Source organism: Myotis brandtii, unplaced genomic scaffold (genome assembly GCF_000412655.1).
Source record: "Myotis brandtii unplaced genomic scaffold, ASM41265v1 scaffold99, whole genome shotgun sequence".
NCBI classification, from domain to species: Eukaryota; Metazoa; Chordata; class Mammalia; order Chiroptera; family Vespertilionidae; genus Myotis; species Myotis brandtii.
Genome location: NW_005372121.1, coordinates 774,585 through 801,460, shown reverse-complemented (window position 1 = coordinate 801,460; position 26,876 = coordinate 774,585). Strand labels below are relative to the sequence as shown.

Here is a 26,876-nt window from a genome sequence, read left to right as displayed (position 1 = left end):
CATGGGCTTGGCAAATTGTGTTAACATGCAGTTAATGGCTAAATTATTTTAAGTATTCCAGAACTATGTAATTTGTTTTGGATGATATGTAACTTTTGGTGGCCCAATTATTTATTTATAATAAGGTTTTAAAGATGTGTATGGTAATCATGTGGCCTTTATGATATTGTGATATCAGTATTAGGCTGTCATTGTGTGTGCTATGTAGGGGCAGGGCTAGGGTGAGGCACCTGGGGCCTAGGGTCCAAAATTTAAGGAGGCATGTTGTCATGCAAGTCAGAGCTCAAATTTGTGCTCTAGGCATCTGCTTTGCCTCTCCCTATTTCCAGTCCTGATGCCATGACAGGTTCATAGAATTTTGGATAAAATATCAGTAATTGAATGCTTATTGTGTGTTAGCCAATGTATTAAGTGCTTTATGTGCATTGAGTACTCTCAGTAACCCTGTGAGGTGAGAACTTCAATCAGTATTTCCATTAATTTCTCATTGAATTTAGAAAGATTAACAAATGATTTGATCCAGCTGAGCAAAATTCGAACTCAGGTCTTTGTTTCAAACATGAGCACTTATCTACTGTTCTATATTGTCCATCTGTATAGAAAAACTTAATTACTTTTCTTGTTCATTTCTGTATTAAGAAACAGTACTCCTCAATATGTAAGGCCACACTGACATGACGCATTTAACTTTTAAGGTGAGTGAATCAGAGGTCTCTGCAGTACCAAATTGAAAATCCACAAACTTGTATAGCTGAGTACCTTGAACTGACGTTGGATCAGAGCACATTCCCACTGGCTGTGGTCTCCAGACATTCTGCATGGACTTGGGGGTCTTGACTATAAATTGATTGGCCCATGGATGACACAAAGGAGGACAGATTAGTCTAGAAATAGTTCAGTTTAGCAGACTAACATGTCCTCTGTACAGTCCTTACTAATAAAAGGCTAAGTAGTTGTGTGATGCCCTCACGCTGTCACAAGATGGCTGTGCGCACAGTGGAGGTGGGGTTCGCACCGCCCCGTGCATGTGCTGCGGGGGCAGGGCCCAGCAGCCACTCCGCGCGGCTTCCACCAGGGTTCCTGTGGCCCAGTGCACGCAGCCTACCTCTTTGGGGCAATCCAGCCAGGAGCCCCGGATCACCGTTCTATTTTGTTTCTTAATGTGAATTTTTGTGGACTTCTATTTCTAAATTGTGAAATTTGGAGATTGGACTAGATAATATATAGTGGCTGTTTTTGCTTTAAAATTTTAAGGTTTTAATAAGTAAGTTTCTTAAATGTATAAGCATATGACGAGAGTAAGGGTAAATTTGGAGATCTGGAACTATCTGAGTTACAGGAAACTCGGGGTTCAAATATCTTTTGCCAACCCTTATCCTCACTACTGGGGCCATTCACCTTTGTTCTTCAAAATGATTTGTTTGTAATGCTTCTGGACTGATTATCCTAGAGTAGTGTTTTTCAAATTGTGGAGAAAGGGATGTTTAAGAGTGCCTAAGAGAGAAAGGGGCTGGTAAACTATAGTTACTTAATACATTGGATGAATGAACAGTTTTAGTGTTTTATACTAGTATATGGAGTTTGATAAATTATTTTATTTGTCAAACAAAGGAACAAACAAACCTTCTGCTGTTTTAAAGAGATTTAAAATCACATCTTTCCTATTTATGTGGCTTTTATGAGTCCTTGATCCCTTGGCTAGATGATTGTGGGGAGATCTGACTTATAGAAAGAGATCTGATCTTGTCATTCTAGATTACAGTGTACTTAATGATAATAGCTAATACTGAATAATTACTATGTGCCATTCACTGTTCCATTTAATTTTAACATCAACCTTAAGAGAGAAATACTGTTGTTATTCCTATTTTATAGTAGATGAGGAAACTGTAGCACAGAAGTTTGAAAACTTACTCCAGCTCATACAACTAGTAAGTGGTAGGCCCAGGATTAAGTCCAGACAGGTCTAGTTCTAGAATCCCTGTGCTTATTACTCACTTCTCTAATGACAGTACTGTTAATGTTGGCTAAGTATAACAGAAACAGTCATATTCCTGTTTTCCTTTAGGTAACATTGTGGATTTTGAAGTTTTCCTTAGAACTTTAGCTCTCACTTAATCCTTGGCAGAAAAGTCAATTGTAAGTTTTAAATGAGTATTTATAGAGCATATGTTTAGAACCATGGCTGCATATTATTAGTTAAGGAACACCTATCTGTGACAGATATACGAAGAGTAACAAAAAATGATAAAGTTAGTAGAGCATTTTTACTTTTTTCCTTCATGGTTCATTGTGCTCTAATTTGCCAATGTTTTCTGTTTTCAAAGATATCTTAGCTCAATTTTCAGGTGATGTTTTTAGATAAAACCTTTGTTAATTAATAACTCAGCAAATGCTTATTTGGTCAGACATGTTTACAGAGATGTTGAAGATTATATTTTTTTTATCTTGTTTTTGAAAACAGTAAAGCTGGAATCCTTCAACAAGTTAATGGTATCAGATACTCAAAAATTGTGGCATAACAGTGAGAGTGCCTTTAAAAAAATTGATGGAGTAGTGTATTCCTTCCAATGAGATGATAATTTTTTGTGGAATGTGTACTTACTTTGAATTGCTTTTTAAAAATGCAAAAATAGCCTTAGCTGGTTTGGCTCAGTGGATAGAGTGTCGGCCTGTAGACCAAAGAGACCCAGGTTCGATTCCGGTCAAGGGCACATGCCTTGGTTGTAGGCTCCGGCCTGGCCTGGGCTCTGGTCAGGGCATGTGCAGGAGGCAACCAATCAATGTGTTTCTCTCACATCGATGTTTCTGTCTTTCCATCTCTCTTCCACTCTCTCTAAAAATCAATGGAAAAATATCTTTGGGTGAGGATTAACAACAAAAGCAAAAATACAGTGTTTAGTTACTTAGTAAAATGAAATATTTAATATAGAGGCTTTGTGGGGTTTGATTTAAAAATTGCCTCATCTTTTATTCTAACCACATCCCTTTCAAATATACTGCTCAGTTTTCGTTCATATTGTAGAAGAAACTAAAGCATAGAGAGGTGAAATGACTTGATCAGAGAGACATGTTGGTTTATGATTGACAGTTAGTACCAGTATGTGAACCCTTGCTTTCAGATTTTAATTCTTATGCTCTCTGCACAAATTATCCCTTTGATATTTCGAAGTAGCCTAAAAACAGTTTGGTATATATAAACAAACACAGTGGCAAAGTGTCACATATTACACTTACCATTAATAAGAGATTGTTTCCAGATGTCCCTAAATGCAAAATTCAATAAATACTAAACTCACAGTATTACATGTTCAGGGAGGTTGCGTTTCCCATTACCTTCTTTAAAAAGAAAACACTAGAATAGAAGACCTTGAATTAGAGAAAATATAAGCACCTCCCCCTGCTCCTGAGGGGCGATTGGGCAGCAGCTGCCGCTCACACCCGCTGACAGCTCCGGCCCCAGTCGCTTCATGCCTTCAGCAGGTGGGAGCCAGGCTGGTGCCACCAGCGCGTGAGAGTGGGGCTGCAGACAGGTGACCAGGTTCCGCGGCAGGAGGGGCTGGGCAGGGGCACGGAGGATGGGCCTAGACCTGCCCCTTTGCCTACTGCAGCCTCGCGGCCCATAGTTCCTTTCAAGGTGCATGAATTAGTACACTGGGCCCCTAGTATAGACATAAAACGTAATACAGGTATGCTCCTTGATTTATACAGACTGGCAGCTTGACATGTCTAATTTTTGTTAATTTCTCTCTTCCCTGCAAGACCGCACACCCTCAAAGGCATGGACTGTGGCTGACTTTTCATCACCACATCTCCAACTAACACTGTTACTGACTTAGACTAACTATGCAGAGTAAAACTTTCCTTTAGGACATTTATAATATAGTGGATAGAAGGGGAAGACCATTATGTGACATTATGGAAAGACCATTATGTGGACATTTAGCCTTTCTGATATATATTTATTTCCAGATTTTTTTTTGTTTTTACCTCTTGATCCCCTTCACCTCCTTTCTGATATATTAAGTACTTTCACATTCATCAATTCATTTGATAATTTTGGGTTAAAGCTGTTAAGAAAGAAGAACAATGATAGTTTCTCTAACTTACCATTTGGTTTCTGGCACTGACACATCTTCCCTGCTTTATCCTGCCTTCAGGATGAACTGGAAATCCAGTGGAATTAAGGAATGGCCAAACCTTAAAATGTCACACCTCTGCTGCCTTCATAGACTTACATAAGGTTGCTATAAAAAAGACAGTTGGGAATGCTAAATGAATCAGACCTGACCTCTAGAATATCCTGCTCCTTACACCAGTTCAGATTTTTGCAAGGCTTTCTTAATTCCAAAGGATTTTGAATAATGCTGTGGTCTTTTATGCAGAAATCACATACTTTTTGATGCCTTTATAATAAAATTAGCATTTTGGCAATATTGTAAAACTTGAGAGATTTCTGAGTTCCCATTTTAATTTTGGTGTGCTTCATTAGCAATTAATTTTTGCAACTGAAGGTTATGTGAGGAATTGTGTATAAAACATAAATAAATACCATTCTCATCCTTATTTCTTCTTGTGACTAATAGCATTTGTATTTGAGATCAGTTAGGAGCTAAAGGTGATGTTAAATGTCATTATCAAGATAGAACCTGCCAGAGTCAATATGTTACCTGGAGCTGGTATTTTGTCAACGTTTGAGGGTCTTGTGGCAACATTTTGGTGGAAATAAATTTTGTAAGACAAGGTAAAGAAAATATACATTGCATAAAGAACCTTAGGTAATTAGGAGTCATTAAGTTAACTAGTAGATATCAAAGATTGTAAGTGATGCAGAGCAGATCCATGTGGAATAGTCTCCTTAGATTGTACTTTCCAGCAGAGAACATAGGGCCGGTATGAGTGCTTAAATTGAGTCAAATTTCTAAGGGATTTTAAAGGAGAGTTTGGGGATTATATTGGAGAAATTTAAACAGGAGATCACACATACTAATAAAAAGGAAAATAGAAAGATGTGTCTCAATTAAATACTTAAGGATATTCAGTTAGGCATTATTTGATTCATGAGCCACTAACTAGATTAAGAATTTCATGGGCAAAAGATAGACCTATTCAGGGGACACATTTGTTTCCCGTCCTCCAATCAGGAGAGTATGCAAATTAACCCAACAAAGATGGCAGCTAATTTGCATATGTAGGGGCAAAGCGGCGGAGCAAAGACTGAAGGCTCCGTCCAGAGCTACGAAGACTGAAGGAGCCAATGCCTGGGTCCCAGGTGCCGGAGGAAAATCGGTGCCGGCAGCCACAACATTTTGACATGAGAAGGCCCTAAAAGGTAAATTGTGATATCACATGTTCACCGTTCCAGCCATGTGAAATGGCCAGACTGAGCTACACAGCCTTGGAATAAATTCAGTTTATCTAGGAGCCTGGTGGGTATGATTCATGATGCCAGGTGCTTAAGAAGAAAGTAAGGGGTTGTCAGCTAATTGAAACCTTAAATCAACCAACTATTGAGAAGGCTTTCCTTACTAGAATTTTTATAATAGTTTTTATGATCTGATGAGATATTTTTCTCTAAAATTTTTTTTCCCCATGAGATTACTTTTGAGCCTAGAGTAGATACCAATACATAATAAAATATTTTTTTAAATATATTTTATTGATTTTTTACAGAGAGAAGGAGAGGGAGAGGGATAGAGAGTTAGAAACATCTATGAGAGAGAAACATTGATCACCTGCCTCCTATACACCTCCTATTGGGGATGTGCCGCAACCAAAGTACATGCCCTTGACCGGAATCGAACCTGGGACCCTTCAGTCCGCAGGCGGATGCTCCATCCACTGAGCCAAACCGGTTAGGGCTAAAATATTTTTTATCACTGAATTTTAGAGTTCAAGGCCTTAAAATGATATAATTTTACCCCATTTCTGTTTCTGATGAGGAAACAAGGTCAGTGATTAAGTGAAATTTGACAAAGTTGGAACCAAAAACCCCTGTCTAAGGTGCTTAGTTAAACTTAATTTTACCTGTGTCTCTGAGATTGACCTTAGCAGCTAGGATCAGGGGTGGGCAAACTTTTTGACTCGAGGGCCACAATGGGTTCTTAAACTGGACCAGAGGGCCGGAACAAAAGCATGGATGGAGTGTTTGTGTGAATAATATAAATTCAAAGTAAACATCATTACATAAAAGGGTACGGTCTTTTTTTGTTTGTTTGTTTTATTCATTTCAAACGGGTCGGATCCGGCCCACGGGCCGTAGTTTGCCCACGGCTGATAGGTTCTCTGACTCCAGCCATAGTTCTTTCCATTCCATTGGTTTCCAGCCTATTCTCTTCACAAGATCATCTGGACTATCTGCTAAACATACAGCTTCCTGGACCTTTTGTTGGACATTCTGATTGAGAAGTGTTGGAAATATGTTTTTAGTAGGCACTGAAGTGACTGTGATGGCTTAGGTCACCTGACATTTGGGAACTGCATCACTTGCACCCTTTCCCATAGAGAAAGTTTTGCTTTGTGCCAAAAGTGAGATAACTTTTTGGATTTTGCTTATGTGTAATTCAAGGTTAATCTAATGTTGGAAATGCTTACACTTTGAAAATTTTGTGAACCATTAAATTATACACTAGTTGTTTCCCCAGGATCTAAAAAATATTCCAGCAGCCCTAATAAAAATGAAACATTAGAATTTATAACCTCTGACTTATTTTTCTTTAGTTTTATTTGGTGTTCATGTAAATTTCTATTAGAATTCTGATTTTATTTGCAGTTATTTGTTACTTATATTCTCTTAGCTTAGCGTAGTAGGAAGAGCTTGGGGATAGCTAGAAGTAAAAACTGGTAAATGTGACTGGGTCCAGACATTATTAATAGAATTAATTAGATTTCTGTGTTTTTGCTTTGCTAGCCTTGATAATTTGAAAAGTACTAACAAGGCTGATTCAGGTTATAAATTGCCCATCTCTTATCTCGTTAATTTGTTCATTCAACAAACATATATTACTGGTCTACTATATACTTGCTATGCTGATTCTAATGTCTCTAATGGGAAAAAGAAAAACTTATAAATGGTAACATAAACACATGGATTCTGTTTACTGCTAGAATGAATAAACATCTTTTAGCTAAATGTTCATGGGCAGGTTGAAGATTCAACCAAAATAAATAACACTTCTCTCTTTAGGGAGGGAAATTAAAGGAATTATAAGAATTTAGGAACAGTAAGAGGGCTGAGAACTGTATTTGACTGGATAGAGAAAAAGAAGACAAATGGACCTGCCTAGAAACATTTTAGGTGTCAAATTTACTTAGGAAGCTTCTTTTTCACCCCAAGAACTGCATACATCAGTACCAAAGATTTCCCTTTGTCTACTCTTTTTATTTATAAGTAAATATATCTTTGGCTCTAGAGTTATCTCATGCCCCAGATGGAGTGAAGGGAGGCTGTTTCAGGAAATGCTGATTCTGAGGCTTGAGATATACCCAAGTATAGTTCTTGAAGTGAACAAGCTCCTGTTGGTTGGGCAGGGCAGAAATTCCTAGCACTAGAGTTTAGCATTGGAATGGCCAAGAACCTATTTTTGGCCATTCTAAACAAATAATAATTGTTTTAAGCCTAGCAAGATATTTACCAGGTGTATGGGTTAATAATGCGGATTTTTTTTCAATAGATGGAGTTACACATATGTTGATATATATGCGATTTGATATGTGTGCTATTTTGTTGTATTGATAGCAAGCTTCAAAACTTCATATGTCAAATTTTCTGAAGGTGTTAACATCATAGATATTTTTACGCTTAAAAATGTCGAATTTCGTGCCAAAACAAATAGCATTTGCGGGAAGTTTTAATTCATTATTTTGAAGAAAAGTGTTGCTGAAAGTTATCTTATACTTCAGGAAGCTTATGGTGAACATGCTCTATCTCAAGATACTTGTGAAAGCTGGTTTAAACGCTTTAAAAGTGATGGTTTCCATGTGAAAGACAAAGAACGTCCAGGTCAACCAAAAATGTTTGAAGACCAACAATTACAAGCATTATTGCATGAAGATGCGTATGAAACTCAAAAACAACTTGCATAAAGATTAAGTGTTGCTCCACAAACAATTTCTGATCGTTTACAAGCAATCGGAAAGATTTTAAAGGAAGGAAAATGGGTGCCACATCAACTGAACGAAAGACAAATGGAAAACCAAAAAGTCATCAGTAAAATGTTGCTTCAATAGCACAGAAGAAAGTCTTTTTTGCATAGAATTGTGACTGGAGATGAAAAGTGGATTTATTTTGAGAATCCCAAATGCACAAAATCATGGGTTGATCCAGGTCAACCATCAACATCGACTGCAAGGCCAAATCACTTCAGAAAGAAGACAATGCTCTGCGTTTGGTGGGGTCAGGAAGGTATGGTGTTTTATTATGAGCTTCTAAAACCAGGTGAAACCGTTAATACTGATGGCTACTGACAACAAATAATCAATTTGAACCACACTTTGATCGTAAAATGACCAGAATGTTCCAGAAGACACGGCAAAGTAATTTTGCTTCATGCTGACGACGCACCATCACACACTTCAAAACCAGTTAGACTCGTTAAAAGATCTTGCCTGGGAAATATTAACCCACCCGCCGTATTCATCAGACCTTGCTCCTTCAGATTACCTCTTGTTCCGATCGATGGCACACACACTTTCTGAGCAGCACTTCAAATCGTACAAAGAAGTAGAAAATTGGGTCTCTGAATGGTTTGCATCAAAACAAGAAAAGTTCTATTGGGACAGTATCCACAAATTACCTGAAAGATGGGGGAAATGTGTAGCTAGTGATGGACATTACTTTGAATAAAGCACTTTTGATGTTTCTCTTGAAATTACCGTGTTTTCTTTGATTACAAAGTCCGCATTATTAACTGGTACACCTGGTAAAACTGATTCACTTTGTGTTAGAAATTTGCAGTGCTATTTTGAACATTCAAGGAAATGAGGGGAAATTTTAAATAAATAGGTTGCCTATATTCTAGTTGTTTTCATATCTCCATGTCACAAAGGCTGTTTTTGAAAAAAGTTTGAAAAGTATACCTTGTATCTAAATAATTAGTATCTATAGTTCTGTTTCTTTTTTGTTAATTCTGTGGATGCTAACCACTCAAGAGATAAATCTTACTTTGAAAATGAAAACTTTTACCCCAAAGCAACACATTTGAAATGGGGAATAAATAGTTCTTCCTATGTTGCCATCATACCCACAGTAATTTTTATTTATTACTAAAGGCCTGGTGCATAGATTCGTGCACTGGTGGGAGGCATGGCCTGCAGGGATCAGCCCTCTGTGGGAGTGCCGCTCATCCTGGTCAGCCCAGCGGCTACACCTGCTGTGGGCCGAGCAGCACTCCCACTGTGGGAGCGCACTGACCACCAGGGGGCAGCTCCTGCGTTGAGCATATGCTCCCTGTTGGTCAGTGTGCATCATAGCAACTGGTTGACCGGTCATTCTGGTCGTTCCACCTTTTGGTCACTGGGCTTATAGATATAGATATATAGATATAGATATAGATATAGATATAGATTAGATAGAAATTTTGATCATGGGTAATTCATTTTTTTGAACTTTGGTTTCTGCTGTACTAAAGGGGGGAAGAGGTGACTTTTTAAGGTCTTTCCACATTTGTGATTTAGGGTCAATAATCTTTAATCAGTGGACTATACATGCATAATCAGTACTCACTCCAGAAACCAGTATCCCTTAGAGGCTGATAATGTGCTGCCTGACTGGCCACAGCCATGCTGAAGGAAGGAACCTTCTCAAAGGGGCAGGGCCTCAGCCCTTCCTCAGTTCAGCTGACCCTTGCCCTTTAGGTAGCAGGATCTTTTTCTGCTTGGAGTGATTGCAGGTTGTACATTTAACCATCTCAAATGAAGAAGTATATAAAAGGTATGACAACATATTTTAACTTAAACTAAAATTAGCAGAACAGTTTAATAAGCCGTGTTGGAATTGGTGGTTTGTTTTTGTTTGTTTTGAATTTTGGAGAACATTTATTAAAGCTGGGGACAGTGAAACAGGAAAGGGCCTAGGACAGTGATGGCGAACCTATGACACGCGTGTCAGAGGTGACACGTGAACTCATTTTTTGGTTGATTTTTCTTTGTTAAATGGCATTTAAATATATAAAATAAATATCAAAAATGTAAATCTTTGTTTTACTATGGTTATAAATATCAAAAATTTCTATATGTGACACGGCACCAGAGTTAAGTTAGGGTTTTTCAAAATGCTGACACGCCGAGCTCTAAAGGTTCGCCATCACTGGCCTAGGATAGCAGAAGAGAGACTAGGTGGGGAAATGAGCCTAGGCTGAGCTGCTTTGGCTCGCTAAGCAGTCAAAGAGAAGGGCGGCTTGGGACAGGTTCAGGAGGTTTGCCTGGGACAAACTGCTGCTGCCCATTGCTTCCCTGGTCTAAAGCCTCATGGAGTCCCTTAAAGTTTAGGAGATGCATGCCTGTCGGGGAAGAAGAGGAGGAGGGGAAAGGCTAAGGCATGCTCCCAGGGGGGAGAGTGCACTGGAATTGGTGGTTTTAATCTCATGTTAACACTAATGAAGCTATGAGTGGCCCTAATTTGTAAATGTGTGTTCTGAAAAGTTGTAAATTAATCCACAGAAACAATATTAAAAGGTGATTAAGTGTTTTGTGGGCCAGCCAGCTATTTAGCCCAGAATGGTGTTGCAATAATATTGTCTTTTTTATGACAAATAGTAGTTGATAGTACTGTAAAATTGGTTTAAAGGAAATATATAATTCATTTGAATCATAAAAGTGAACACTTTCTGCATCTCCTTCTGTCTTTATATGCAGGGACAGGCACATGTGTTTGAAAGAGTAAAAGACAAAAATGATTCTATTGAACCTCCTTTACTATTTCACCTCCTTTTTACTGAGATTCTTGTAGACTTCTCTCAGTATATCAGCCCTTGCAGAGATGATCCTACTCTTTGAGTGTTATTCTTGACCTCGCCAAGAATCCAAATAAATTTCTTTAAAAACTTGTTGTCCATACTTGGGAGTATTTGAAACACCTGGTTTTTGTGATGCTGGTTCTCTCATCTCATTTTATATAGCGTCCTGACTTCTCCCCTGTGTCATACTCACAATTGTTCATTTTCTCTTTTCTTCCATAGTATATAAACTGCATGAAGCCAGAGACTGTCTAGCCTTGTTTACTGGTCTCTGTTTAGTACCAGGCCTAATGCTGTGTAGGTAATGAATAAATAGTTATTAAATAAGTGAATGATTTCTTTTTCTGTCACCCAGTGAGATAGATTCCCAGGTTCTGTTGACCCTGTCCTACTATTTCTTACTTGCTTTTTTCATTGATATAGTAGATGCCTTCTCTTACTGTTAAACTGTGCGTACAGTACCTATCATTTTCATTTTGACCAGTTTCTCTGTATTTCAGCCCCTAGCCTTTGTTCCAAGTTTATTATAAAAAAGTATTCACAATTTATTTCTAAGTGGAAAAGTAGGTTACCAAATGGCCTATTGGGTAGTTAAATAGAAACAGTAGGGCCACAACTGATATTTACCTACTTCCTCTTACTTATTATTCAGGTCTTGTTGATCTCTTGTAAAGATACATGTTTTCCCTGCCTTCAGTTTCTGTTCCGCCATTCTATTTTTAATGCTATGACCAAGCAATCTACTTAAATCAGTGGTCTGATCAGGTAATGATTTTCTCTTGCCCTAGAATAAAATTTAGGAATTGGCCTTGTTTTGTTGTTGTTCTGTGAAGTCAGGGAGCATACGTCAGCTCAGAAATTGGACAAACTGTCTATGTTTAGAACTACCAGAAATGGAACCAGACTGTCCAAGTAGGTGTTGAGTTCCCCTTCACTGGTTGGGATATGGAAGGATAGTAAGCAGTTCTCAAATGGGATGGATTATTGGAGAATTTTGAAGCTATAAGTACGCCAGGCCTTTGATATTACCTTTCAAACTGCTTAGGCCTTTCACAGTCTGGCCCGGGTAAATTGTTAATGATTAGGACATCTATTCATCCCCAACTGCATCTTGCAAGTGGTAGGTGCTAAACGTATATTTATTCAGTAAATAAATAACTTCTACTTCTGGGTATTTTCTTGGGTGGATGAACTCAGGTTCTTTGTTTCCACTTCAGACTTGATTTTATGATGTGAGAGAATCAGATCTGGATTCTAAGTACTGGGATCCAGTATTGGGCCTCTGCATGTGTGATTTTGGGCAAATTATTATCTCTGAGCCTTCTTTTTCATGTAAAATTAGAATGACAGTTACTATAAATAAGTTATAAGGATTAAATGCATGTGAAAATGTTTTATAATCTGAGAATGCTTTGCAAATGGTAGAAATTATTCAAATTGATTGTTTTGTAACTATATATATAGATAAGTGACTACTGTTACACTTCCACTTTATAATTAGGCTTATTTTTTAGCCTAGCAAAGGGAATAAATATAGTTGCTTTCTCTTAAGAAGCAACACATTTCCTTAACCCCTCAAGGTAAAATTTCTCTCTTATATTATTGAATTGTGATATTTTAATTCCAGACTACCAGTGTCTATGGATTTCTTGTTTTAGGTTCAAAAAGTACCATTGGCAGAATTAAGTAACATTTTTTCTCCCCAAATGGACCACATTTGGTAGCAATTTTCCAGTTTTAAGATTTGCCTTAAATTATTTGGTACTTATGTTTTTATTGTTATTTTTAGATGACAAAATCAGTGAACAATTAGCAAAAGGCGTTTTAATGAAAATGTTATACACTTTAATTCTTTATTCTTAATTCTTTACTTGTATTTCGTACACACTGTACATTTCATAGTTATAAATGTGCTATAGGCCTGGTGCATGAAATTTGTGCACTCGGGTGGGGAGGTCCCTTAGCCCGGCCTGTGCCCTCTCACAGTCCAGGAGCCCTTGGGTGATGTCCAATTGCCACGGAGGCGGGAGAGGCTCCCGCCACCACCGCTGCACTCGCCAGCCATGATCCCAGCTTCTGGCTGAGCAGCGCTCCCCCTGTGGGAGCGCACTGACCACCAGGGGGCAGCTCCTGTGTTGAGCATCTGTCCCCTGGTGGTCAGTGTGCGTCATAGCGACCGGTCATTCCGCCGTTCGGTCGGTTTGCATATTAGCCTTTTATTATATAGGATATTGCATGTAAATGCTATAATTATGCATTTTGATACTTTTTCCTAGATTGCATATGATGGAATTAGATAAATCATTAATCTGTGGTGCTTCATAAAGAGCTCTTTCTGAATTCAAGATGAGTGGAATCATGCAACACTGCTTTGTAGAGTAGTACCTAATAAGAGAGATTAGCTGTTAGGAAAGGGCAATTCTTGAATCTGAGAAGGGAAACAGAGATGTCTCACTGATTAGGGCTGCCTTTACAAGTAAGATATATTAAAAATTCTGATTTTCATAAGATAAGGACTCTACTTTGGGAAAAAAAATGCTGTATCTGTTGTTTCCTCTTAATGTAATAACTTACTGTTCTTTCTCCCCTTTAACCAGGTCAATATATGTTTTGTGACCTATTCTTTTATCACAAAGAAAGAGAGAAGAAATACTGCAGTGAATGAAGATTCCTCTGCATTTTAGCACTGCTTTTTCTACTGTAGTTGGCTTTTGAATGAGGATGACAATGGAAGAGATGAAGAATGAAGCTGAGACCACTTCCATGGTTTCTATGCCTCTCTATGCAGTCATGTATCCTGTGTTTAATGAGGTAAGTCGGTAATATTTTCTCATAGGATCTCTGCAATTCCTTAATGCCTACTTCATTTATTCATTTGTTGGTTCCTTCATATAACATACTTATATAAATGAATTCCATCTATGTGTTAGGTATTATGCCAGGACTGGACATAAAACAGTGGGGTGAGAGTCTCAGATATATTGTTCGCTCTCTAGAGGTTTTATTGTAGTTCGAGAGAGAGAGACATTAACTAAAAGAATACAAATAATTAGATAAATGAAAAATTGTGGTAATTGCTATGAAGTTAAAAAAAATAGGTAGAGCCTGTTTTGGAGGTCAGGGTAGGCCTCACTGAAGAAGAGACATGCTAAAGATCTGAAAGGGATACGGAAGGGTTAGACAGCTGAAGAGTTGGGGACAAGCACATTAGTTAGCCAGAGGAGCAGGCACAAATTATCCTACTGAGTTATAGTTAGTAGCCACAAACATTTTTACTGATAAATGAAACATAACAGTGCTTTGTATTTAGAGAAGATGTCGTTTTTTGGTTTTTTTTAGAAATATTGTAGGACTTAATAATATTAATACATTTTGGTTTTTCTTTTAAATTAATATATGTTAAAGTGTGTAGAGAATTCTGGAACTGTGCAAGTTTCTTAAGTATAATCTAATCACTCTCCTCTGCCTTTTAATGGTGACCTAAGGTCCTGATAATATGAAATTATTTTCCTGAAATTACTTATGACTAGAATCTAGGATTCTGAATTCTGTGGCTTTAGGCTTTTTATCTATTTAATTAGTTGTGGGTTTGTGGGTGGTTTTTTTTTTTCTGTTTTATTAATCTAATTAATTATAAAGCTATTGATGCCATTAACCTTATTGTTGCTACTACAACCTGGAAGCCCTTACCATTTCCCATAATTTTTCATCTCTTTCTGTAAAAAAAATTATATTAGAGTAAGATCATGAGTTTAAAAACCATTTCTCCTACATTATTAGGTTTATTCAAAATGTATTTGATCTATTTTATGATCTAATGTCTTGGGGTCAGTAGAGAATGGTTCATCCTCTTCAATTTGAAATCTAGAGACTTAGTTTAGTTTCCATTTCAGACAAATATTTTGAACTTCAAACACTGTCTCCTAAATAGTGTTAGGCTTAATGACCAAAGGAGAAAATGAAAAACAGTGGCTTGGGTAAAATTTATTTCTCTTACATAAAAAATTCTAGAGGTAAGTGGACTAGAGCTAGTATTATGGCACAGTATCACCTGAAACTTAGGTTCCTATCTTTTGTCCCATCATCTTAGTACTGGCTTTCCATTATCAAGGTCACTTCAGCATGTGGGATGGCTGCTGAAGCTCATCGTACTAAGTCAGCGGTTCTCAACCTGTGGGTCTCGACCCCTTTGGGGGCAATGACCTTTTCACAGGGGTCGCCTAAGACCATCGGAAAACACATATATAATTACATATTGTTTTTGTGATTAATCACTATGCTTTAATTATGTTCAATTTGTAACAATGAAAATACATCCTGCATATCAGATATTTACATTACGATTCATAACAGTAGCAAAATTACAGTTATGAAGTAGCAACGAAAATAATTTTATGGTTGGGGGTCACCACAACTTGAGGAACTGTATTAAAGTGTCGTGGCATTAGGAAGGTTGAGAACCACTGTCATAAGTTGTTTCCTGGAAAGGGAAAAAAAAAAAAGGGCAGGAGGGTGTGTGTGTGTATGTGTGTGTGTGTGTGTTACCTCTAACTGATTCTGCTTTCTTGAGGGATAGAGAGTTAGAAACATCAGTGAGAGAGAAGCATCGATCAGCTGCCTCCTGCACACCCCCTACTGGGGATGTGCCTGCAACCAAGGTACATGCTACATGCCCTTGACTGGAATCGAACCTGGGACCTTTCAGTCCCCAGGACGATGCTCTATCTACTGAGCCAAACCGGCTAGGGCTGATTCTGCTTTCTTAAGAACCTTTTTGAATGTCCTATACAAGACTTCCATTTACGTTTCATTGGCAAAAATGTAATCTTATGACCACACCTAGCTGCAAAAGAGGTTGGGAAATTAAGAAGTTTGCTACTAAGGAGGAAGCAAGTAGGAGGCATCTTTTGAAAAACCTGTCTCTATTGTACTGCTACCATGCTAGCTTCTGAGGCCCCCTTTTAGTGCTGGTTACACCTATATCTAGCAGCTATCGCAGACACTCTAGTAATTAATTCCAACATTTTGTTTTAATACTTTACCCATTTGTTGCAAGGCTAGAGTTATTGTTAAAAGCAAGTGTTTCCCTTCTGATTAGTAAATATTTACTAAATGCCAACCATTTATTCGTTGAGTGTTCTGCTAGGGTCTGGAACTGTAGAGGGAAAAATAAGCACCACCTTTCTTATAAGAATCTTAGGGAATACAGATACTTAAGCAAATAAATTATTTAATGATCCTCATACCAGGTAAGAAGTAAGGAGACAATCCCTGAAAACTGGTGAGTAATCTATCTTGATGATTAGTGTTTGGACTTCTCAGGTATTTTAAGAACCATCATGACAGTTCCTGCCAGAGGTACTCCCTCTTTTCATGTCTGTAGTCTAACTCTATAGCTAACTCAGTGGCTATTGGGCCAAGTTGTTTTGGGAGATTATTCTGTATTTATCTGGTTACGTTGAGTCTTTTCTTGGCGGAAGGGCAGTTAAATTTCTGAGTTTCAGTTTGATCCTTTAGTTAATGAAAAGGAATGAGAAAAGCTTTTTTCCTAACAATTTCGGTGATATTTTTTTACATATGGAAAGTGGATTTTATTTCAGTCTTGACTTTGGAAAATAATTGTATAGGATGTAGCATTCTGGTGAAATGCTCTGTTGGGATTAATACAACTTTTCTAATTTATTTGGTATAAGGAAAATTAACTTGAAAGAAAAATAAACGGCTGTGAATGGACTAGTAAATCTCTTTCAGAAATAAAGGCAGTGATTCTCTCCAGATGAGATCTAAAAACATATGTAGGTTAATGGGCCCAGAATTAGAATACGTCGCCAAATGATTCATAGTTGGTTCAAGAACTAATTGTTAGAAGTAAATTTTTAAAATGAAATGGCTGGAAGTTGCAGACTGAGAGATACTACATCAAATTCTCAGGGTCTAATTCTCAAATTGAATTTATTGATCAAACATGGTATCAAGCTTTTTAAAATAATTATTTCTGTCATGTATTTTAAAAAGAGAGTACAGAGTGAATAGGCTTTTAGGAATATTAGTAGTAGTAGGTTTTCTCTTTGATAGAGGTGAAATTAAATAAGATACCTAATCAGTTAGTTGATATTTATAGTTCAAAGGAGGATTTTTCTATAAATCTAAATTGGGAAATTAGTTTGGCATTGTTTGTCTGTACTATGCAGATTTAAAGATAAGTGATTGTCAAGTTAATCTTGCAGAAAGTAGTACCACAGTAGGGGTGAGCATTTTACTCTGAAGGTAAATGAGTCACTAAATTTTGTCTAAGATATATATATATATATGCCTAATATGTAAATTATCCCCATGGGAGTTCCACTGGGAGACCAATCACTCGCTATGACATGCACTGACCACCAGGGGCCGTTGCATAACGAAGGAAGGCCCTGGCTGGCAGCTGGAAGGCCCCCATCCGCCCTGATTGCCAGCCAGGCCTAGGGATCCTACCCATGCACACCGGGCCTCTAGTGTAATATAAGAGTGAAAAAGCTTATGCATTCTCATCATAACATTACATCCATAATAATAACAATGGTGGATCTCCCAGTCATCTTGTAGAACACATTTTTAGACAGTAGTACATCCTTACACCTGAGGAAATTTTGGTACTCTAGCTCACAAGGCAAAGTTATTTATGGCATTCCGGGAGCATGATGCTTGCTAAACTTAATGAAGTTATGCTAGGACAGCTGAAGGAGTGGGCTTGTTTAATCAGCAGCTGCAGAGTTCAGAGTCCAAGTGTATTGCATGTGTTGTAAATGTACTGTGAAATAGGTCTCTTGTTTGCATTATGGAATGAGTTTATAAAAACCTAATGCCAAGTGTTAGAACAGGTTTTCAGGTACTTATTACTTTTCACTAATTCTTTATATACGGAAGAAGAGAGTTGAGAGTTGTATGCTTCACTTCTTCATTCTAGGAAAAGATATACCATGTATCTTATTTTCCCATGACTTTTGGAGGAATTGTTTAAGGGGAAATATACTGTATGAAGAAGTAGGTATTTTGAGACAGAAATAGCAATTTTGCAACCAAAGGTGAATTTTAGATCATCAAAGTTTTACACTTTTGTTTATTAAAAAATCACAATGCCCTAGCCGGTTTGGCTCAGTGGATAGAGCATCGGCCTGCGGACTGAAAGGGCCCCGGGGTCGATTCTGGTCAGGGGCATGTACCTTGGTTGCAGGCACATCCCCAGTAGGGGGTGTGCAGGAGGCAGATGATCGATGTTTCTCTCTCATTGATGTTTTTAACTCTCTATCCCTCTCCCCTCCTCTCTGTAAAAAATCAATTAAAAAAAATCACACAAAATGGCACTTATGAATAAGTAATTAGTATCATTCTATTCAGAAGAATCCAAATCAACTATTTCTGCTAACTCTCAGCAGCATATACAACTCCTAATTTATCAATAAGGAAATGAATCCTGAGAATACTTCTGCAGCTTTACCTGCCTACCTATCCTTTTTATTTTTTCCTAGTCGAAAAAAAAAAAAAATCCCAGATTTTGAGCATAGTAAACATACTTTTTCACAGTGAAGGCATGGGTTTCCCCTGCAATACCACCATCCAGAGGTGATCATAGTTAAGATTTACATTTGAATTACTTCTCTGTCACTTATTAGGTTATATAATTTTGTCTTATTTTTTTTACATGTAAAATGAGGCTAAAAATTAATTCTTACCCTGGCCTGGCTTGCACGGTGGTTAGAGTGTCAGCCCTCAAACCCAAGGGTCTCGGGTTCAATTTCCAGTCAAGGGTACGTACCTGGGTTGCAGATTCCATCCCCGGCCCCAGTTGGAGCACGTGTGGGAGGCAACCAATTGATGTGTCTCTCTCACACTGTCTCCCTTACACATGGTAGAAACTCAGAAATGTATTGGTTCTTAAGTAGTTGAAGAGATTCAATGATAGGGTAGACTCCCATCTGGAGAGGGTGAGTACAGGGAGGTAGGGTAGCATTAGTGTCTTATGCATGGGGTTTTGGAGCCAGACAGATCCAGTATGAATCCTTTCTCAACGTACTAGCTTTTTAATATTTGCATAAATTTATGCAAACTGAGTTACTTCTTTTGTAAAATGGAGATGATGATAACTAGTACCATATTTATTGTGAGGATTAGAGATACTCTATAAAAATACGCTGTATAATAAGTTCTTAGTAAATGATAGCTGTTAGAATATTACTGGAACCTGATATTTTCATGAAAGGTACTAGTAAGATAAACATGATTTTATTTTGAAATCATGTATCTCAAGTGAGAGGCCTAATATAGAAGCACTTTTAATAGAGAAAAGAAAACCGTATCTTGCTACCTAAGTATTACAGGCTGAAATTATAGATTCCAGAACAATTTAGATAAATTTATGAGAAATGAAGTTCGATTAAAATATGTATAGTGCCTATGTGCCTGGTACTCCCTGGGGAATGTGGATATCACCTAGCTATAAAGCCTAGTGGGTTTATTACAAGATATGTGGGTATAGAATGTATCCCAGAATGACTCCTCTTAGAGCTCTGGTGAGATGCTTCATAGCTCACAGATTTGATTTAGTGTGTTACCTCTGACCTTCCCCTTTTCTAAGATACACATATGTAAACTTAATCTAGAAATCTAGAGATGCTGATGGTAAGGGAAGTTGGCTAATTCTATGAGTTCTTCACAGACTGTTCTTGATCTCTTTTCCTGGCTTTGTGCCTTTCACATATCAGGGCATTACAGAATGAGTTATATTGCTGATAATTGAAGGCACACATGTGACTCAGACCTTTGACTTGTTGAAAGAGGTCAGAATGTGGTGTTAACCCAAATAAGGAAATAGGTTTCTATCAGGGTGGAAACATTCATCCTGTCTCCTTCTGCCTATCCTGCATAACAAGATCTTGAGATCAGAAGAGCTGTGTTGTTATTTTAATCTTCAGTTGTATTCATTATAACTAAGTGAATTCTGTGGGGGGAAAAATCATTTTTGGAGATAAACCTTTGTTAATTTTATAAACTCCTCATAGAGTTGCTTTTTTGCTATATTTGCTAACTTGTCCCCTTGTGTTTTCCCTTTTACCTACTAAAGACAATGTTACATTTTGCAAGATGTGTAAGAAGCTAAGTTAAATACTCCACTTTTTATTTTTGGAGATAAAGTGGTGTTGGAGATATCGTGTGTGTGTGTGTGTGTGTGTGTGTGTGTATAGGGTAGGTCAAAAGTAGGTTTATAGTCATTTGTATGGAAAAAATACACTAAATAATAGTACAAGAATAAACTATTTCTAGTACTCCCAAATGTAAACCTAGTTTTGCCCCATCCTGTGTGTTGTTTATAAAGGAAAACCTACATTTTCATTCCTTGAGATTGAAAGGAATATTTATTGCATAATAGGTTAATAAGGTTTCTATAGAAATTTTCTATTTGCATAGAAATTTATAAAGGTTAAAATGCTTTTGAACATTTAATATTGTCCCAAATAAAAAATAAATACTTTGAGTTTTATTGAGTTAACTGGCCTAATTCTTAGGGACTAAAGAAATCTGAATGTAACTGAAAATAGTTATTTTAAGCCTGGCAGTTAACTCTTCAACAAAGAGGTGTTTTTGGTTTTTATGAAATTGTATACCTTCTTTGGCTCACTGAAAGTGAATTGTATAAAGTTTCTAATATGGTCATTTTATCTTTCAAAATTATAAACCTTACGTATTTGACAAAAATTAAAAGCATTTGGATTGAACTTTTGGTTTAGTATTTTAGGTAACTCTTTTTTAATCCTGATAAAATACAGGACAGATATAAGCATCTCTGAAATCCCGGATGATCCACAGTCATCAATTTGAGTGTCAAACAAACCTTTTATCTGCACTATTTGCTAATTAATAAAATAGACTAATCTCAGCTTAATCCTTGGCTGAGGGGATTGAAAAGCAATTAAGAAGGAGTATGGTGGTAAATACAAAGAATCTTAAGTAGCAAATGTTTTCTTTGTATTGGTCATTTTATATTCAATAGACACACACTCACAAATGTGTTTATGCTTTCTATAGGGATTTATATTATTTTGTATTCTGTGCTTATCTTAAAATAAATCTGTCTTTAAAGTACAGTGTTTCTGAGCAACCCACTTGGGCTCCTTTCCTCCCGGCTAAAGGGAGTCTGTCTATCTCTCAATAAACTGCTTTTGCTTAAAATAAATAAATAAAGTACATTTATTTATTTAAGATAAATAAAATAAGTTTCTTACTTTTTTAAAAAAGGAATAAAGAACTGATATACATACCTTAAGTTTTCATGGTTTCTAATGAAATTTTTAGATAATTCTTCTCTTTGAAGAATTATGGTGATTTAGAGTTAATTAGCAAATACTTTTGTTAGTTGAATGATGTGTGTATCAATGTGCTTACTATAGAATGGAATATCAGAAATGTTGCTTTTTCTAAGAAAATTGATATTAATTTTGATTTAAAATTTTTATTGCAGCTAGAACGAGTAAATCTGTCTGCAGCTCAGACATTGAGAGCAGCTTTCATTAAGGTGAGGCACAAGTAACTTATTGTGATTATTAGAATGTATGTTATACATAATCTAGATACCAGCTGATAATTGCCAGGTTATTTCCTAGTAACAACCCTTTTAACTATCTTGTGCCTGTTTTGGTGTACTCTGTAAAGATTAATACACTCCCAAAAAGTGAACTGAAACAAGTGCTCTTTCCTGAAAATTTGTCCTTTCACTTGATGCTTTTGAAACTGACTTTGGAGTATTCTCTCTTTAACTTTGGAGTTGATTTTTAAATTATTTTTAAAAACTTTTATAAAATTGTAACTCAAAAAGATTCATATTATTAAATTTTAGAATATAAGTATAAAACAATGTTTTGAGCATGAAAATAAGACCTGTGTGTACATCATATTAAGTACTCTTCGAGAATATACAGCTAAGTCACTTAGCATGAATTTTTCTGTTGTTTCTAGACCTGAGATTTTCGATTGATAATCACTAGCCATCTGTCACTGTTGAGGACTTAAAATATGGCTAGTTCCAATTTAATTGTACTGTGCATATAAAATACATTCCAGATTTCAAAGACTTAGTACAAAATAAAGAATGTAAAATAACTCAGTACTAAGTAATTTCTATTGATTACATGTTGAAATGAATGTTTTAGATGTTCTCTTAAGATAATTACATTTTTTATATATTTTTAAAAAATATATTTTTATTGGTTTCAGAGAGGAAGGGAGAGGGAGAGAGATAGAAACATCAATGATGAGAGAGTCATTGATCAACTGCCTTCTGCACGCCCCATACTGGGGATCGAGCCCGCAACCTGGGCATGTGCCCTTGATGGGAATTGAACCTGGGACCCTTCAGTCTGTAGACCAGCACTCTATCCACTGAGCCAAACTGGCCAGGGCTTAACATAATTACATTTTTTAAAAACCTTTTTGAATATGGCTACTAGAAAATTTAAAATTACAGGGGCTTATATTTGTTTCTTGCATTATATTTTTATTGGTGCCCCTACTTTACATGTTGGGTGCATTCTTGCATATAAAACTTTATTCCCATCCCCCAAAATAGATTATCAGGGTGCCTCAAACTTTAATTTTTATTTACTTTCTGTGTGTTTGTTCCTATCAATAGCTAAAACAACTTAGGTTTTAGGTAAAGTATTTTAATATTTAAATCAAGAATAAATTTATAGTTGAGATTCATTGGAGTTGAAATTATAAATCAATCCAATATTTTTATGGCAAAGATTAGCTTATAGATTCCAGTCTTTACTGGCATCTCTCTTTTCACATTGTATATGTTGGATTAGAATTACCTAGATGTGTTTAATATTCTATAAAATGTAGTATCTGAGTATACATTCATACTAGCTTCTTTAAAACACATCCTTGGCAAATCATTGGATTAATAAAGAGAATCAACAAATCAATGCCATTATCTTTTCTTTTTTACCTTCTTTCCTTATTAGTGTGATTTTCAAATGGCATATTTGGTCATTAGGGAGGCTTAATGGCAACTATTTTAAGCATGTGTGTAACCAAAGAATAGGAAAAGTGTTAGGTTGCACAATGTAGTATTGGTTAGGCAAAAGTCCGTTTTCAGCTTTCCTGATACCCAGAACAGAGAGTATTTCTCCTGTGTATTTTGGTAAAGTCCCTGTCTGAAGCAGTAGATGGTATACTAAATGACATTCATAAAAGAGATAAAATAATGAATTTCATGAAGCTTTTTTTGTAATGTCTTTATATATAAGCTCATGTTTTAACACAAGTACAAGTAAAAAGCAGTTTTTTTAAAGTGTGGCTATGGTAGATCTGGTTTGATACATGGGTAAATTTTGCTCTCTATGGCATGGATTCTTAACTGGGGATAGTGAAAGTTATTTTGGAGGAAAACATTAGTCAGTTTGCATTAGTTTATTCTTAATTTTCACATTTAATATGTTAAATTTCCAATGAAATTAAAGGAAGGCATGCATTAGAAAGATAAAGATTTTTGTGTTTATATATATTTAAATGCATATTTCCAGTTCTTGGTCCATAACAGTTATATTTATCAAGCTTTTATATCTATTTTTGTTATTGGGGAAAAAGGGTTGAAATAATTTATTTCAAGATAAATTAATTTTAGTAATTATATATTCTGCTTTTGATTCCTTTCCCATCTAGAAGTTCTGATAGGTTGTGCTGTTGAGAATCACTGATTCACAGATTGGATATTACTGCCCTTGGAGACAGTTTTTTCTCACAGTTGGATTCTTCATAAAAATTATATACTCATAGAGTTGAAGGTTTTATTTGGGGGCAGGGGGAAACCTGTAGGTATATAGTCTCTGGTTTAACGGTAGATCTATTTATTTTGTCAGTCAGAGTCATTGGATAAATTTAAGGCGTTTAAAATAAAATGTAGCCTAAGTAAGAGTTCAGTCAGAAGATACTAAGGCAAGTATTCTCAAACTATGTCCCGGGGCACCCTGGGACCCCATAGCAAATATCTTAGGTGTCATGAGGTAATTAAAAATTTTAAAGAAACACGGTGATATTCAACATCTGGTTGACACTGAACTAACTACTAGCTTGCAGTAGTTTGCTGTTTCAACGTAGTAGTTTGATTGGACTACATTCCTTTCAGTTATGTCATGTCTTTGTCAGCTGGACTTTGGTCATTGCTGTGATAAAAAGCAAGTACCATAAGGAAATCAATGTACAACAGGAAATGAGGGTAGTGTCCAATCGAATTCCAACATTTGAGACATTGTGCAATGCCCAGCAGGGTGTACAGATCTCATTAAAATAAGTAATTATAGTTATTTGAAGAATAAAATTAAATACTTTTTTATCAATTTGTGTATTTTTTAAAGGCTACTATGTTTTTAGGCCTTCAGTATTTATTAAGTTGTTTGAACCTGACTGTTTAATACACAGTACTGTTAGGTATTTCTCTTGGCACTAAGAACACTGACTTTAAAACATTAGGAACCTCTGCGAGATTTCTGTAATGTTTCAGCTTTGGCACGTTGAGGCCCCAGACCAACTTGATATTGCAAACTTTGTTGTCAGGCTTTCAGCATTTGATTTTTTTCAGCACCTTATTATAATTTAATCAGAGAGATTGTTTTCTGCAGGCATTGTCTGGAAGCATATAGAGAATGCCCCCCTGCTCCCCCAAATAATGTGTTATTGATAATTTAATGGTACTTTTAGGAAAGATAAACCAGTTATCAAATACTGGCTTATTTAAATAGTGTCGTACATGTAATTTTGTGTCAGCTCACCAAATTCATAAAGTTCATACTGTATTTGTATAGCTTTTCTTTTAAAGACAACATTTGTTTTCTTTTAATTAAATAGATCCTACCTTAAATAAATCTGTGGAAGGAAAAATCAAAACTGACTATACAGTGGTCTCCCCTTATCCACAGTTACACTTTAGTTACCTGTTTTAACTGTGGTTCAAAAACATTAAATGGAAAATTCCAGAAATAATAAGTTTTATAATTTTTAAATTATAAATTTATGGTTTGATTTTAAATTTATAAAGTTTAAAATTTCAGAAATAATAATAAGTTCTTAGGTTTTAAATTTTGTTCCATTATGGGTATTGGGATGAAATTTCACACCATCCTGCTCAATCCCTTTGTCCAGTGTCTCTGTGCTGTATGTGCTCCCTGCCTTTAGACATTTAGTTGCTTTCTCAGTGATCACATCAGTCTTTCATGGTATTGTAGTTGTATTTAAGTAGCCCTTATTTTACTTACTAATGGCCACAAAGCTCAAAAGCAGTTATACTGGCAATTGGGATATGCCAAAAGAGATATGCCACAATGTGCTTCCTTTAAGTGAAAAGGTGAAAGTTTTTGACTTACAAAGGAAAGAAAAAAAAAATGTATATGTCCAGGTTGCTAAGGTCAATGGTAAAAACAAATCTATTCATGAAATTGTGAAGAAAGAAAAAGGAATTTGTGTAAATTTTGCTGTGCCATCTCAAACTGCAAAAGTTACAGCCACAGTGCACGGTAAGTGTTTATTTAGTTAAGTTAAAAAGTCACTAAATTTGTTGGTGGAAAACATGAACAAAAAATGTTCCAATTGATAACAAAAATGTGTGCACCAGGAAACATTGAGACTATATGAAGATTTAAGCAAGGGATCCCCTGAAACGAATGACACCAAGCTGTTTACTGCAAGTTAAGGGTTGGTTACAATAAGATATTTTGATAGAGACTATATTTACATAATTTTTATTACAGTGCATTGATAGAATTATTCTTTTTTTAATTGTTATTGTTGGTCTCTTATTGTTCCTAATTGATTTATATGTTAAACTTTATTATAGATATGTATGTATAGGAAAAACATAATTCAGACAGTCCCCAACTTATGGTTTGACTTAAGGATTTTTTGACTGTATAGTTGTTTGAAAGCTGTCCACATTTGGTAGAAACTGTACTTGGAATTTTGAACTCTGATCTTTTCCTGGGCTAGCAATCTGCGGTACAATATTCTCATGATGCTGGGCAGTGGCATTGAGCTGCAGTTCCCAGTCAGGCACTCCATCATAGAGTAAACACCAGTACTCTACAGTGTACTGTGTTATCAGCATTTTTTAGATACTGTGTTCTGAGTATGGGTAGACTTGTTTAAGCTGTGATGTTCAGTAGGTTAGGTGTATAAAATGCACTTTCAAGTTAGGATATTTTCGATTTGTGATGGGCTTATAGGGTCATAAATTTGTCATAAGTTGAAGAGTGTCTGTATCGGGTTTGGTACTATCCATGGTTTCAGGCATCTGCTGGGGATCTTGGAACATATCCCCCATGAGTAACTGGGGGACTACAGTTAAAAGAAATAGAATTCAGCTCTAGCCAGTTTGGCTCAGTGAATAGAGCATCGGCCTTCGGACCAAAGGATCCAGATTTAATTCCAGTCAAGGGCACATACCTTGGTTGCAGGCTCTTCCCCTGCCCCGGCCCTGGATAGGGCTCAGGCAGGAGGCAACCAATCGATGTGTTTCTCTCACATCAATGTTTCTCTCTGTCTTTCCCTCTCCCTAAAAATCAATGAATCAGTGAAAAATATCCTCGAGTGAGGGTTAACAACAACAACAAAAATGTAATTCAGTAAGACACACTTTATTGTTATTAATTATATATCAAAATGACTTTCCTGAAGAACATTTGATAACAGTTAAAAATGATCTCAGGATTGAAATAAATGTGTGTATTTTATTTTCCCATTTAATTCCACAGCATTTTAATTTTTTATACTGAAATCTAATGAGAAACAAGATGTCATATTGGAGAGAGCAATAGGTGCAGAAGAAAGCTGGATCTGCAGTGATGCCAGAGTGCAATTGAAAAGGCAGAGATTAAATGTGCTTGACACATAAGA

The 26,876-nt window shown here is 36.3% G+C and overlaps 1 protein-coding gene across 3 annotated transcripts in view; it reads left to right on the top strand.

Annotated features, from left to right (window-relative positions):
• PDCD10 (programmed cell death 10) overlaps positions 1-26,876 on the top strand; it is a 64,298-nt gene that overhangs the window by 25,678 nt on the left and 11,744 nt on the right. For all 3 annotated transcript variants that reach the window (XM_005886541.2, XM_014533593.1, XM_014533592.1), the window contains exons 2-3: positions 13,553-13,766; positions 21,451-21,504. In XM_005886541.2, the coding sequence (XP_005886603.1) occupies positions 13,671-13,766; positions 21,451-21,504 (150 nt within the window). In that variant the 5' untranslated portion in view covers positions 13,553-13,670. The remainder of the gene's footprint in view (positions 1-13,552; positions 13,767-21,450; positions 21,505-26,876) is intronic.